The sequence below is a fragment of the Tachysurus vachellii genome, chromosome 5 (genome assembly GCF_030014155.1).
Source record: "Tachysurus vachellii isolate PV-2020 chromosome 5, HZAU_Pvac_v1, whole genome shotgun sequence".
Classification (NCBI taxonomy): Eukaryota; Metazoa; Chordata; class Actinopteri; order Siluriformes; family Bagridae; genus Tachysurus; species Tachysurus vachellii.
The window spans coordinates 11,738,605-11,753,135 of record NC_083464.1 but is presented as its reverse complement, the minus strand read 5'-3'; the positions used below and the strand labels follow the sequence as shown (position 1 = coordinate 11,753,135).

Below are 14,531 nucleotides of genomic sequence, written 5' to 3'. Positions count from 1 at the left end.
CACTGGTAATAACATGGTTTGTTCTGTGTCTAGGAGAACAGGAAGTCAGTTCAGAATCAGACAGAGAAGTTATCATAAGGACACAAAATCCTGAGAGATCTAACCTGGCTGACACACTGGTAATATCAATAAATCCAATTGATTTTCAATTGTTGAAAAATATCTGTATAAACTGATTATATTTTTTTCTTTCAGCCAATAATACCTTTGCATACAAGCACACCTGAAAAAAGTATGGATAATAAAATGTAAGATGTTTTTACTCTTGTCGTAGTTCATGCTGACTATAAAAGCAGAACAAATAAATACTTTCAAATCTTAAGTACTATTAAATGTCTGATTATATCTGCTTCTGTTTTTTTGTCTGTAGTGATTGTGCTCCAGGAAGTGAAGAGCAGGTTAGTGTTAATAGTGGTTTAAGTACATTAATCTGACTAACATGACATAGGTATGATCTCTGGATACTACTGCCATGCATACCATGTCTTTTTCTAAATATAATATTTGTTGATAAAGTCTGATTTCTGTTTTAAGATAATACTCTCAGATACAGAGGATGGCCAACCAGGTACTTCAGATCATGTTACAGCAGAAAACCACTGTTACAGGTTTGTTTGGTTCACTAAATATTTTCTTTATGTACTTAAAAAATAGAATTTGCATGGTTGTGTATTTGTTCCTGCTGCCTGCTTATTGGTAGAGAATTCATGGACATTTACGCAACTTGTGTTTCTGCTGAAGTGCTAACCACATTGTCTGGTAACTGTCCTGGTCCACAGAGCTCTGCTCTTATAGCATTCCTTACATCGTTTATCGGGTAATAGTTTTGTCTTTGAAACAGACCTGCATCCTTCAGGTGTATTTTTAGAGAGCGCAAACTTATCTTTATGCCATGATATACTGCCAGCATCTCCAAAATCACTCCATATGAATGTCCTTCCTCAAAGTAGCGTTGAATTAATTCCATTTCCCTTGCTTGCCAATGTTTAATTCTGTTATTTTCTATTTAAATGGAGAACTTAACACGTTACACGTAAGATTCCATACCTGTATATCTTGAATGACAGGTGTCTTTTCCAATGATCGGTAAGTGTTCCATTCACAAACTATACCTACCTTTTCCGGTTTGTCTGAATTGTTGTTGTATTTTCGGATTTGTTAATGTGTTTTCGGATTTGTTGTTTTGTTTTTGCATTTGTAGTTTTGTTTTCGGATTTATTAATGTGTTTTGCATTTCTTGGCCACCGTATGAAAGTTCTTGAATCCTGAATTCATAAAATATATCATAATAATATTCTGATAGACAGCCCTAATTTTTGACACATTACTCATTACAATAGCCACAGAGTGAAAGGAAAATTATTTTACCTTATTCCTCAAAATTACAACACATTATTAGTCCAGTCTGATCTTTGTTCTGCTTCTCAATCTGACCAAGACCATGCTCTCTGCTCATAACTCAGAGTTAATCTTTTGTTTTAATTGGACTCCCTCAACATTACATACCATTATTTGTAATAAAGTTATGGAATGCTATAACTCCCAGGTTCCCAGGGTAGTCCAGGCCTATCCCTGTTCTGTACACTTTAGTGTTTTTCCTGTTTTAACAGACCAAGTGCAACTCAGAAAGGACATGTACAAGAAATGTACACGACAGGGACTACTCAAGGACCTGTTCTGTAACTATGATAAATAAATATACATGTATATTCCAAACGCACATGAATGTAACACTAACCTCTGATTAATCGCACTGTGTTTACTACAATCCGTGCTTTAAAGCGTTTGGAAAATTAGAAAACACACTGACAATTCAGACAAACCGGAAAAGGTAGGTATAGTTTCCGATCATTGGACAAGACACCTGTCACTCAAAGTATAAGGAAGTACAACAGTCTGCCGCAGGGAAAAGCTGGAATGTGTGTGTAAAAGTGTACAAAATGTATTGTCCGTACTGTGGATTCAAATTCAGTGTTCTCTTTCATCATCTCGTGTTCGAGATCCACCTATGGGAAGGGCATCCGTACCTGACCTCTGCAGAAGCATCCAATTGCACCAAGTCTGGCTTGACAGACAGGAGCGCGTGCCCAATGGCAGGTAAGGTAACGCCCCTTACCCGAGTGCATAATGCACCTGCTACCTTTCCTCAGTTAACATTCGCTTCTCGCGACTTCTGCTATTCTACCTCACAGCTCCCTGGTTTTTTGGACTGCACTTTTTGTCTTCAGGAGGACATATCGTTTGATCAGCCTCCGCCGGACGTGCTCGTCCTCAGCCAGGTTAGCTTCGCGAGCTGCCCACGCTCGCACCCCCCCTTTTTTCTGTACACTGCCCGCCTGCTTTTTTGCCTTTTTTTCTATGGCGCTTTCTAGAGCGGCACCGGCTACTCCGGTGGACAACCTATTGCGAGCCTGCCCGGCCGCGTGCAGCGCACTCATTGCTGCGAGGGATTCCCGTCTCTTCTGCGTTGTCTGCACGGGTCTCAAGCATGCGCAAGAAGCTATTGACCTCCCAGAGGACTGTAGCCATTGCCTGGCGCTCTCAAAACAGCCACTTCCCAGTGTGTCGACTTCGAGCGGTCCGACTCAGAGGGGGAAAAAGGCGATGCCGCTGTGCACCCGGGGCCTCCCGCGGTGCGACTTCCTCTGACTGGGCCGACATGTGTCCTTCCCCGTTTGAGGATTTGCTATCGGCCGACGACCGTTTCCCCGAAGGGCTGACCGGTTCCGGGGATGAGGTCGAGGCGGGCCTTCTCGGGCCCACCACAATCGGTACTGTTGGAGCTTGGTGAATGCGCTACCGCGCGGCTCAGCATCGAATGGCCGGTTCTCCTGAATGCTTCGGATCAGGAGAGAGACGTATATGACGGTAAGCTTTTGGGACCTCCTACCGGCCCGAGAAAGCAGCTTCTGCCCGTCCTCCCTGCATGTGCGAAACACATGAGATATTGCTGTAGAGATCCGCTTGATCTGAAACATGGTCTCGCAGGGCTTAAAGTGAAGGATATGGCGAGTCTCGGCATGGGCGATACCCATCTCAGGGCGGGCTGCTCGCCCCACCCAAGCCCGTCCTCCCGGGCAAGATGGACCGCTTCTCCACGTCGATTCATCAGGCGTCGCATAAAGCCTCAGCTCTCTCTATCCGAGCTCTCAATGTCTCCTCACTGTTGTCCGCGTATCAGGCCGAACTCCGGCTTGATTTGGGTCAACAACTGCAGAATGGATCGCCATCGCCCAATCTCTGGAAGGAGATCGTCACGGTTAATGACCTCGTTCTCCGCAATGCCTGTCAAGCTGTCCAGGCGAGCGGGCCCTGTATGGCTTTGTCGGTGGTCGGAGAATGCGTGCTGTGGCTCAATCTATCCGGTCTCCCTGATAGTGAGAAGCGTCGCATCGCAGGAGCGCCGGTTGAACCGGGTCAAGCTCTTTTCGGCGAGGTCATTGCGCTGATGCAGCAGCGCTGCAATGATAAAAAGAAGGAGGATGAGGCTTTCAAACTGTGTCTTCCTAGGAAGCCGGTGCAGCACCAGACGCCATCTGGGCGGCCGCATAACACTCCTGCTGAGGGACGCCATTCCCACTACACTGGCAGGACCAACAAACCCCGCGGGAAACAACCGGCTCAGCAGAGCGCCCAAACCCCGCACAGTCACAAGGGGTTACAGACTTCAGTTTGCCAAATCACCCCCGCGGTTCAACGGAGTGGTCTGGTCTCATACGGGACCATTCTGAACCATTCTGAAAGACGAAATCTCATCTCTTCTCGAGAAGGGAGCGATTCGAGTTGTATCCTCGCATCTAAGCGGTCAGGGGTTTTACTCTCGCTATTTCCTGGTCCCGAAAAAAGACGGTCTCTCCGTCCTATTCTGGATCTCAGTGTTGAACAAACATTTAAGGAAATACAACTTCAGAATGTTAACACACTGCTCTCTCATACGTTCGATAAAGCAGAACGATTGGTTTTGCTTGATCGATCTGAGCGATGCTTTTTTCCACATAAGCATCTATCCTCCACAAATGAAATTTCTTCGTTTCGCCCACCAAGGCATATGTTACGAATTCACGGTCCTACCGTTCGGGCTCGCACTGAGTCCGAGGACGTTCTGTCTGTGTGCGGAGGCGGGGCTTGCGCCGCTGAGAACAGTAGGTCTCAGGATCCTGACTTACATAGACGATTGGCTTATTATAGCCGATTCGAGAGAGAAAGTGATTCAAAACACTGCCCGTGTGCTCTCACACACCGCTGCGCTCGGTTTCAGTGTCAAAGTAAAAAAGAGCAATTTCACTCCCGCTCAGGAGGTCATTTTCTTGGGCCTGTCACAGAAGCGCATTTCTTCATTCATGAACTGTCTCTCTGAGTCCGGATACAGGATCGCACATGTCTCAGATTACAGGGTCTTATGGCTTCCGCTGTCCATGTCATGCCTCTAGGTCTTCTGAGAATGAGGGCTTTAATGAAGTGGATTTTGTCCCTTCATCTCAGCCCGTTGCACGATCTTTGCCGCTATGTCACGGTGACACTCGCGTGCATGGCCGTGCTGCGCCACTGGAGAGCCCATATAAATTACTTGGAGCTCCTCACTGTGTTGAAAGCTCTAAAGCATTTCTTGGCCCGCCTGCAGGGGCATCATGTGCTGGTGCGCTGCGACAATACGACAGCTGTAGCACATATCAACTGTCAAGGTGGCATGCGCTCCTCCAAACTTCACACTCTGGCTCACAAGCTGTTGGTATGGAGCACACGGCATTTCCTGTCGTTACGGGCAACTCAGTGCGGCTCCACCCTCAGATAGTGAGGCTGCTATGGGAGAGGTTCGGCCAGGCAGCCGTCGATCTCTTCGCCTCGCGCGAAAACGCCCACTGTCCTATGTTTTTCTCGCTTCGGGACGAGGACGCCCCCCTTGGCGTGGACACTCCATGGCCCAGCGCGCTGCTCTATGCTTTCCCTCCACTCTGCCTGATATCCCCGACCCTGGCCAGGGTCGCTGTGCAGGGTTTGTCTCTGATCCTCATAGCTCCCAGGTGGCCCAAGGCACCTTGGCTAGCGGAGATAATTCCCCTTCTATTCCTTGGCCCCTCCCGTTGCGCACGGACCTCCTGGCCCAAACGAACAGGGAAATCTTTCATCCTCACCCAGACAGGGTGGCTCTCTGGGCCTGGCCCGTGAGAGGGCGAATTTAAGCACTCTTGGGCTTCCCCCGCGTGTTATTGCCACAATTCAGAATGCCAGGGCCTCTTCCACACGTTCTCTCTATGATTGCAAGTGCCGTGTGTTTGAGGAGTGGTGCGAGGAGCACCAGCTCGTTTCATATCTGTGCTCAGTTGCTGATATTCTGGGTTTTTTGCAGGACCTTATCGATCGTGGCAGAACCTTTTCGAAGATTAAGGTCTATTTAGCGGCTATCGCTGCGTGTCACGCCGGTTTCGGTGACACATTACGGTGGGACAGCACCCCCTTATCCGTAGATTTATGAAGGGCGCGCGCCACTCCCTACCGGTCACCAGGAGTTTAGTCCTGGATTGGGATCTCTCCATGGTGCTGGAGGTGCTGGCACAACAGCCTTTTGAGCCCCTGGGGGATATCTCCCTCAAGCTGCTGTCCTTCAAGATGGCTCTGCTGCTGGCTTTGGCTTCCGCCAAACGTGTCAGTGATTTGCATGCGCTCTCGGTTCATTCCTCGTGCAGCAAATTCTCGCCCGGTGGAGATAAGAGTTTGCTTAGGCCTAACCCAGCCTTCATGCCTAAATGCTTTCCAGCTTTCTCTGTTGGTGTGATTGAGCTCTCCGCTTTTCACCCTCCTCCTTTTTTCCTCTGCGGAGGACCAGAGGTTGAATGCTTTGTGCCCTGTGTGTGCCCTACGGGCTTACATGGACAGGACAAATTCTTTTCGAAGGAGCGACCAGGTCATCTCTTGGGCCCCGCCGAACACATGGAATCCCATCTCTAAGCAACGCCTCTCTAGCTGGCTTGTAGAAGCCATCTCCTTAGCGCATGAATCTAGGGGCGTGCAGCCTCCAGGTGGCCTTAGACCTCGCTCCACTAGAGGCTTGGCTGCTTCTTGGGCTCTGTTTGGGGAAGTTCCCTTGCAGGACATTTGTGCCACTGTGAGCTGGTCCTCTCCGCACACCTTTGTTAGGCACTACCGGCTTGATGTTACCCATACCATGGTGGCTCATGCTCTTCGTAGCCACGTGCTACTAGGCCCACACTCATTTCAACCCTGTCTGTCCGGCCTGGTTATGCATGTTTCAAGCATAAACCTCCCCCTCTCCTGACACCCAGGTTGGTCCATTCACATGTTTATAAACATGTTGTTTTTACTGTGGGCGGCCCGCTTGTTGGACATCAGCGGGGTTCTAAAATGCGTGTTACCACATGTCGTGTTTTTCTTTTTCTTCATGGCTGGGTTTTTTACCCCGCGCAGTATATTGTGTCTGTTGCTTTGTGACGTGCTGAGCACCACCTATTTGGCCGGCTTACAGGGCCTCGCTGTGAGTGTATTGGGCAACCGGGGAGTTGTCTATATCTCCCATAGGTGGATCTCGAACACGAGATGATGAAAGAGAACGATAGGTTACTTTCGTAACCCCGGTTCTCTGAAACATCGAGTGGAGAGATCCACCAAGTTTGCCCCGCTTGCTGCACGAGAAGCGAATATGCTCACTGAGGAAAGGTAGCACATGCAGGTGCATTATGCACTCGGGAAAGGGGCGTTACCTTACCTGCTATTGGGCACGTCCTCCTGTCTGTCAAGCCAGACCTGGTGCAATTGGATGCTTCTGCAGAGGTCAGGTACGGATGCCCTTCCCATAGGTGGATCTCTCCACTCGATGTTTCAGAGAACCAGGGTTACGAAAGTAACCTATTGTTTTGCCAAATTTCTGCAGTTCCTGTGGAACAAATCTTCAGGTTTTACAAGAGACACAGCAGAAATCCATTCAGCCGAAGCCAACAGATGTCACAGGTATTATTTTAGGTTCGCTAGGGATAGCAGAGCTAGTAGCTGTGTGTATAATGAATAGAAAGAGTTAGTTTGTGATCAGTAATGATTTTTAATCTCGCACATAGGTAAAGGCTCAGACTCAACACCTGTATCAACTTTAAGTCAGTTTTTGGAATATAGAAAACTGAAAGCTGGGGAAAGAACCAAGTTTCCTTTGGGCAAGAAATGTGGAAGCAGAAAGGCGGAGATGAAAGTCCAGGTCAATGATCGTATTTAAGTGGCTGTTTAGCGATGGTTTGTGAATCGCACATTTGTTATAGTGATGATGGTGGTACTTTTTTCTTTACAGGTTAATATCGGTTTAATGTCACTACACAATGGCTGCATAAAACCGCATCGAGGAAGAACGATCCAGTTATTCACGAATCCACTTGTAAATGCAAGTGAAACCCTCATTATGGCTGAAAAAAAATTTAAAGACTTTATTAAAAACATGGAGGAAGGACCCTATGTACTTCTGTACCCAGATGGCTCAGAGGTCATTAATGTTCCTGGGACATCGAGGCCCTTTACACTGAAGGACTATAAAAAAGAAATTGGAAAACCTTATTCAAGGATAAATTTGTTTCTTTGCAGAAGGAAGGACTTTGAAGGTTAGTTTGCCATATTTAATGTATTGTTTATGTTTAGGGTAATAACTAGTGTTGGGCAATAACACGTTACTATATCGCCGTTACTTTTGACAGTAACTAATACTCTAACGTATTACTTTTTTAAATAAAGTAACTCCGTAACCGTTACCATATGGTGCGTTTGTCTGTTACATTTTTAAATTAATTCATTTTAACTGAAGTGTAGCCTACAGACTAACCTGTTTACAGCAGCGACGCATTGTAGGGTTAGTGGATGCCAACCTGTAAACACGAAGACGCCGCACTGTGGGCGTGTTTCCGTTTATTCAAGTATTTGCGGCAGTAATGGCGAGTCAAGGCGAGAGCAAGACGAGTTTCTCAAAGTGGAAATATGCTCATTATTTCACTTTAGTTGAGCATAAAGACAAACACCTTTTAGTCAAATGTAGGCTGTGTCTTTCTGGTTCGAAGGTCCTATCTACTGCGATAAACAGCAACTCCAATCTGTCGAAGCACCTCCAGAAACAGCTTTTATGATGCAGAAGACACTTTAGTTTTTGATTCTGATTATATTATTCAGCTTGTTTTGTTATTTATTTCAGAAATCCTTGTGATATATTCAGTTTGTGCTGGTTTGGCTTAAATAACTTCTGTTTAAAAATTACTTTGTGTTTAAGTCAGTTTTGTGTTTGTATAGACCATAATGCATAAAAGGGCATTAATGGGAACATTAAAGTATGTTCTTTAAAAAAGTCACTAAAAAGTTACTTTTAACATTAACGCATTACATTTTAGTGTAAGTAATCAACAAAGTAATTGAGTTACTTTTTGAATGAAGTAACTGTAACTAGTTACTATTTCTTAGTAACTAGCACATCACTGGTAATAACAGGGTTTTTTCTGTGTCTAGGAAAACAGGAAGTCAGTTCAGAATCAGACAGAGAAGTTTTCATAAGGACACAAAATCCTGAGAGATCTAACCTGGCTGACACACTGGTAATATCAATAAATCCAGTTGATTTTCAATTGTTGAAAAATATCTGTATAAACTGATTATATTTTTTCTTTCAGCCAATAATACCTTTGCATACAAGCACATCTGAAAAAAGTATGGATAATAAAATGTAAGATGTTTTTAATCTTGTCATGGTTCATGCTCACTATAAAAGCAGAACAAATAAATACGTTCAAATCTTAAGTACTATTAAATGTCTGATTACATCTGCTTCTGTTTTTTGTCTGTAGTCCTTGTGCTTCAGGAAGTGAAGTGCAGGTTAGTGTTAATAGTGGTTTAAGTACATTAATCTGACTAACATGACATAGGTATGATCTCTGGATACTACTGCCATGCATACCATGTCTTTTTCTAAATATAATATTTGTTGATAAAGTCTGATTTCTGTTTTAAGATAATACTCTCAGATACAGAGGATGGCCAACCAGGTACTTCAGATCATGTTACAGCAGAAAACCACTGTTACAGGTTTGTTTGGTTCACTAAATATTTTCTTTATGTACTTAAAAAATAGAATTTGCATGGTTGTGTATTTGTTCCTGCTGCCTGCTTATTGGTAGAGAATACATGGACATTTACGCTACTTGTGTTTCTGCTGAAGTGCTAACCACATTGTCCGGTAACCGAAGAACTGTCCTGGTCCACAGAGCTCTGCTCTTATAGCATTCCTTACATCGTTTATTGGGTAATAGTTTTGTCTTCAAAACAGACCTGCATCCTTCAGGTGTATTTTTAGAGAGCGCAAACATCTTTATGCCATGATATACTGTACTGCCAGCATCTCCAAAATCACTTCATATGAATGTCCTTCCTCAAAGTAGCATTGATTTAATTCCATTTCCCTTGCTTGCCAATGTTTAATTCTGTTATTTTCTTATATTTAAATGGAGAACTTTACACGTTACACTTAAGATTCCATACCTGTATATCTTGAATGACATGTGTCTTGTCCAATGATCGGTACGTGTTCCAATCACAAGCTATACCTACCTTTTCCGGTTTGTCTGAATTGTTGTTGTGTTTTCGGACTTGTTAATGTGTTTTTTGCAACGATTCAGACAAACCGGAAAAGGTAGGTATAGTTTGTGATTGGAAACGGACCGATCATTGGACAAGACACCTGTCATTCAAGATGTACAGGTGAATGAAAGGTGTCTCGTGCAATGATTGGTACCTACCTACAAACGATACCTACCTTTTCCGGTTTGTCTGAATTGTCATTTTGTTTTCGGATTTGTTAATGTGTTTTCGGATTTGTTGTTTTGTTTTCGGATTTATTAATGTGTTTTGCACTTCTCGGCCACCGTATTAAAGTTCTTGAATCCTGAATTCATAAAATATATCATAATAATATTCTGATAGACAGCCCTAATTTTTGACACATTAATCATTACAATAGCCACAGAGAGAAAAAAATTATTTTACCTTATTCCTCAAAATTACAACACATTATTAGTCCAGTCTGATCTTTGTTCTGCTTCTCAATCTGACCAAGACCATGCTCTCTGCTCATAACTCAGAGTTAATCTTTTGTTTTAATTGGACTACATCAACATTACATACCATTATTTGTAATAAAGTTATGGAATGCTATAACTCCCAGGTTCCCAGGGTAGTCCTGTTCTGTACACTTTAGTGTTTTTCCTGTTTTAACAGACCAAGTGCAACTCAGAAAGGACATGTACAAGAAATGTACACGACAGGGACTACTCAAGGACCTGTTCTGTAACTATGATAAATAAATATACATGTATATTCCAAACGCACATGAATGTAACACTAACCTCTGATTAATCGCACTGTGTTTACTACAATCCGTGCTTTAAAGCGCACGGAGAAGCGCACGTCACTTACCGGTCACTGTGAGCATGAGCACTGCGCCACACTGCGCGTAAACAGACGGCGGAACTCGGTCCCACATTACGTGAACTAACAGCCGGCTTTATCCGTCGACAGACGTCTGAGAATTGTGTCCTCACCAAGGCTCTGTGGCTCAGCACACATAAGCTATGAATAGGGACGGCTGAGTTTAGCGTATTAAGCTGCACACAAGTGCTTCTGGCTTAAAACATATGAGAATGCCACTGCTCTCATTGTTCACAACAGACCATTAGGCTGTAGCAAAATATTATAGGCTCTAAACCTCAGGAGGATTAGGAAGCAGTAATCTATAATTACAGCAGAAAGGACCTTTTAAGGCCTAGACCAATAATGATATATTGTTTTTACAGTTTAACGCGCGCACTTCATACACGTATATAATCGGTACAGTATAGAGTGTATAGAATTGGTGTATATACAATGTAATAACAATTTTTCTCCCTACATAAACACTATACTGAAATACAGCTCGGTACTGCTTATGTAACTTACAATACAATAGGCCACAGGTTCCCTAGTGCCTGAGTACCCCCTTACTTACACAGTTTACTTTTTATCATGCTCCATGATTCAACTAATCATCTAATTTAACCCTTTCCTGGGTAGCAGAATAGTACAGGACACGTGCAGGAACAGGGTGGGGAACCTGTGCATTGTAGGCTATAGGCAAAGTACACATCAATGTATTAAGATGAAGCCAAAATGTACATTTACATTTACCAGACACTCTTATCCAGAGTGACTTACATTTTCTATTTCAGTTTATACACCTGAGCAATTGAGGGTTAAGGGCCTTGCTCAGGGGCCTTACAGTGGCAACTTGGTGGACCTGGGATTTGAACCAATGACCTTACGATCAGTAGTCGAACACCTTAACCACTGCGCTACCACGTGTACAGTTTTATTTATGTTAGTTTTTACAGAAATCTCACTTGTGATGTTTTCTGTTTTCTTTCTCACAGATGCGAGTTTTCTGTCTTTATATGGACAATCAGCCTGTGTGTTAAAAGCCTTCTCCTTAAAATCTCCTTATGATTGTGGGTTTAATGGCGTTAGTTTGTAATGGGATTGGTGTGATAGACGAATTTTACTGGTCAGAGGTGGGAGTAAGTCACACATGTGCAAGTTACAAGTAAGTTTCAAGTCATGAATGTCAAGTCAAAGTCAAGTCGAGTCTTTTTTTTAATATTTGTCAAGCAAGTCTCAAATTTGCGACTAAAGTCTGACTCGAGTCAAGTCATATGACTTGAGTCCCCCATCTCTGTTCCTGGTGGTTCCCTGCACTTCTTAAGAAGAACCTATGACCATGCATAAGAGACAGGTTCCTGATTGTGATTCTGATCTGAAACATGACATGCATCTTCTCTGTGCCAGATCTCTTCCATCATCGGGCGCGTCCTTGTGTGCACCATGTTCCCAAGTCGCACCATTTTAAAACCAGGACTTCTTTCTGATCAAAGACGCTACGACGGACGGGCTGACAATAACTATCTGACATTAATACACGTCACAGGAAATCCAGAATCTCTCAAAAGTCTATTAATGAGCTCGCCGGTTGGTATAACATGTAGATAGTACATAAAATCCCACTTTATTGCTTTGGGGAGTTGTGTTGGTCTAATTAGAATAAGACTCAGTGATTTGCTGGTCTTGTTTGCATACGCGATCCTGCATTGTTCTAATATTAACGTGCTTTTATGAGAGAGAACAGCCAATCAGCATGTAGCGTTGAAGCAGGATGTGACGTGGGCACAGACAACACCGTCGTTCGGTGTTCCTGAAAACGGAAAATCATCACGATGTCTCGTCGGTGACGTACCGGCCATGCTTGTTTGTTCTTGATTATCATAAAGAGGTCAATCCGTAAATACACCTTAATGGTGAGTATTATCCCTGATGCTCTAAACGCGTTCTTTTGTAATGGAGGATGGTGACGCGCGTCTTAGGATTCGCAGATTACCAGTTTGCGCATTGAACAAAGTGCGGAAGGTTACAGCGGTGTAAAGTGGCCGCTGGCTCTATTCCGTCGTGCGCATCAATTGAGATCAGGAAACGTCACAAAACTGTTCTGGCATGCTTGTTAGAATCAATTACAGCCGCCTTGTATTTTTTATTGTGTTATACACCTCAACGTCACGTCACTGCGTTCATATATTTAGTACATCCGCTTGTGTTATGCGTTTGTGATACAGTTCAGGAACTACTTTTTTCTCCGCCCCTTTTCAGTCTCTGTGCCTTTTCAGAATTTCCCCTGAATTTTAATATTATAAATAGTAGATGCACAGAGAGCTGCATAATCCTCTTTGTCTAATGAATGTCTGTTCTGTTCCATGCATACTGTCAAATGTTTAAGAAAATATTGAACTAAGTGTGGAAATAGTTTGTTTTCCACTTAAACATGGAAGCTCAGAGGATTCCAGCAGTCTTACCTGTCCTATAAGATTTGCATAAATGAAGACTGTTCACACCTTTAGGAAAATATTTTTATTATAGCGTGTTAATGAGGAACGTGTTTTTGGAGTGCTACAAAACACTGATTGTTGTTTTGGATCTTTCCAAATAACATGCAGGTAAAATGTCACAATCTTTAACCGAATTGCAATCAATAATATTTCTGAAAATGAATCTTCATTACTGACCAATACATTGCAGTAAAATGGAGGAAGCGGATTTGTTTATGGAGTGTGAGGAGGAGGAGCTGGAGCCATGGCAACAGATGAATCGAGATGAACTTTTTGATTCACCTGATACTGATGAAAGTATGCCAGTGGGAGCTGTAACTCCACCTGTGTCCAAACCAGTTGTGTTTTCCAGCATTTCATCAGTCAGCACTAATATGAATACTGTCCCATTGTTTACCAATCCATGTAAGTCTCTCTCTCTGTCTGAGGCTCAGTCACATTGATTTATAGTGTCAGATAATCTTTCATTGTCCAAGATTTAATTTATTGTTGGTAATTTTACTTATTGATGTTATTTTACTATTCTTCCTGTGCCACCAGCTTTACCCGCAGGCATCTCTAAAGGTACACCAGGGCAGCAGTTGTTTCTGACCCAAGGTGCTAGAGGATTGACACCTGTGGCTTTGTCCCAGGTGATACTGCCTTGCACTTCTCCTGGTGCCAGTGCTGGTAGCAGCCAGCCAATCTACCTGACCACACAGGTGCAGACTTATACCGAACTCACAGTTAGGCACCCATCAATTAATTGAAATAATGTCAAAAAGCACTGATTGTTGATAAGTAAAATGGCCTCCTAAAATATCGGATTGTTAATGGGTTTGCTGACTTTTTCACAGGGTATCCCTGTCCAGAATATCCAGTCTGGCCAAAGCCCACTCAGCATTGTATTAAATGTCCAGCAAGGCCAAACAGTTCGCCCCATTACTCTGGTCCAAGGTACGTTTTATTGTTTCCTTTTTTCCACTGCTATAGTGTGAATGGAGAACAATAGCAATATAGTTAATTCAGTTTAAACCGAGTGTCTTTATTATGTGTCCTTTTTTAATAGCAGTGTTTTATTTTTTATTTATTGGTTGGTTAAATTATTATTTATTTTAAACATTTTTGCAGCGCCTGGTACACCCGGACTTTTTAAACCAGCAGTGGGAACAACTCAAATTATTACTCCACAATCTCAAATAAGGTCAATAGCTCCTGTAGTGAACCGTGGACAGATGCCAGGCTCCTACACTACCATGCAGATTCCTGCCACCCTCACTATCCAAAACACTGTTCCAGCCAACCAGCCCAGAGCAATGTCTGTCCCAAGCTCCCAGCTTTCCACTGAACTAAAACCACTACCCATTAACACTCAGACTAAAATTGGTGAGCAAACATTAAGCTTGAGTATATTTCTAAATATAGATTGTGCATGACCTTGGGTTTTTATAAATTTAAGATTATGTTATCATAATTTGTATTGTGGATTATCCTGTTTTGATGACATAAATCACACACAGGGTTGTGCAATAAACCAAGGCTAGCGTTTTCTGAGATAGACCAACAGATTGCAAATACTCACAGTATTGAGTATTTATGTACTATTACTTTTATACTATT

At 43.3% G+C, this 14,531-nt stretch overlaps 1 protein-coding gene across 5 annotated transcripts in view; it reads left to right on the top strand.

Annotated features, from left to right (window-relative positions):
* The window catches only part of pogzb (pogo transposable element derived with ZNF domain b), a 32,976-nt gene that overhangs the window by 6,083 nt on the left and 12,362 nt on the right, over window positions 1-14,531 (top strand). For 2 of the 5 annotated variants that reach the window (XM_060869776.1, XM_060869778.1), the window contains exons 11-25: window positions 34-119; window positions 196-248; window positions 371-398; window positions 535-608; window positions 6,887-6,963; window positions 7,068-7,201; window positions 7,292-7,595; window positions 8,485-8,570; window positions 8,646-8,698; window positions 8,820-8,847; window positions 8,984-9,057; window positions 13,123-13,337; window positions 13,473-13,633; window positions 13,769-13,868; window positions 14,043-14,297. In XM_060869776.1, coding sequence (XP_060725759.1) covers window positions 34-119; window positions 196-248; window positions 371-398; window positions 535-608; window positions 6,887-6,963; window positions 7,068-7,201; window positions 7,292-7,595; window positions 8,485-8,570; window positions 8,646-8,698; window positions 8,820-8,847; window positions 8,984-9,057; window positions 13,123-13,337; window positions 13,473-13,633; window positions 13,769-13,868; window positions 14,043-14,297 — 1,728 coding nt within the window. Of the gene's footprint in view, window positions 1-33; window positions 120-195; window positions 249-370; window positions 399-534; window positions 609-6,886; window positions 6,964-7,067; window positions 7,202-7,291; window positions 7,596-8,484; window positions 8,571-8,645; window positions 8,699-8,819; window positions 8,848-8,983; window positions 9,058-9,722; window positions 12,351-13,122; window positions 13,338-13,472; window positions 13,634-13,768; window positions 13,869-14,042; window positions 14,298-14,531 lie in introns of those variants that run through there. The other 3 variants (XM_060869777.1, XM_060869779.1, XM_060869780.1) reach the window with 3 other exon arrangements.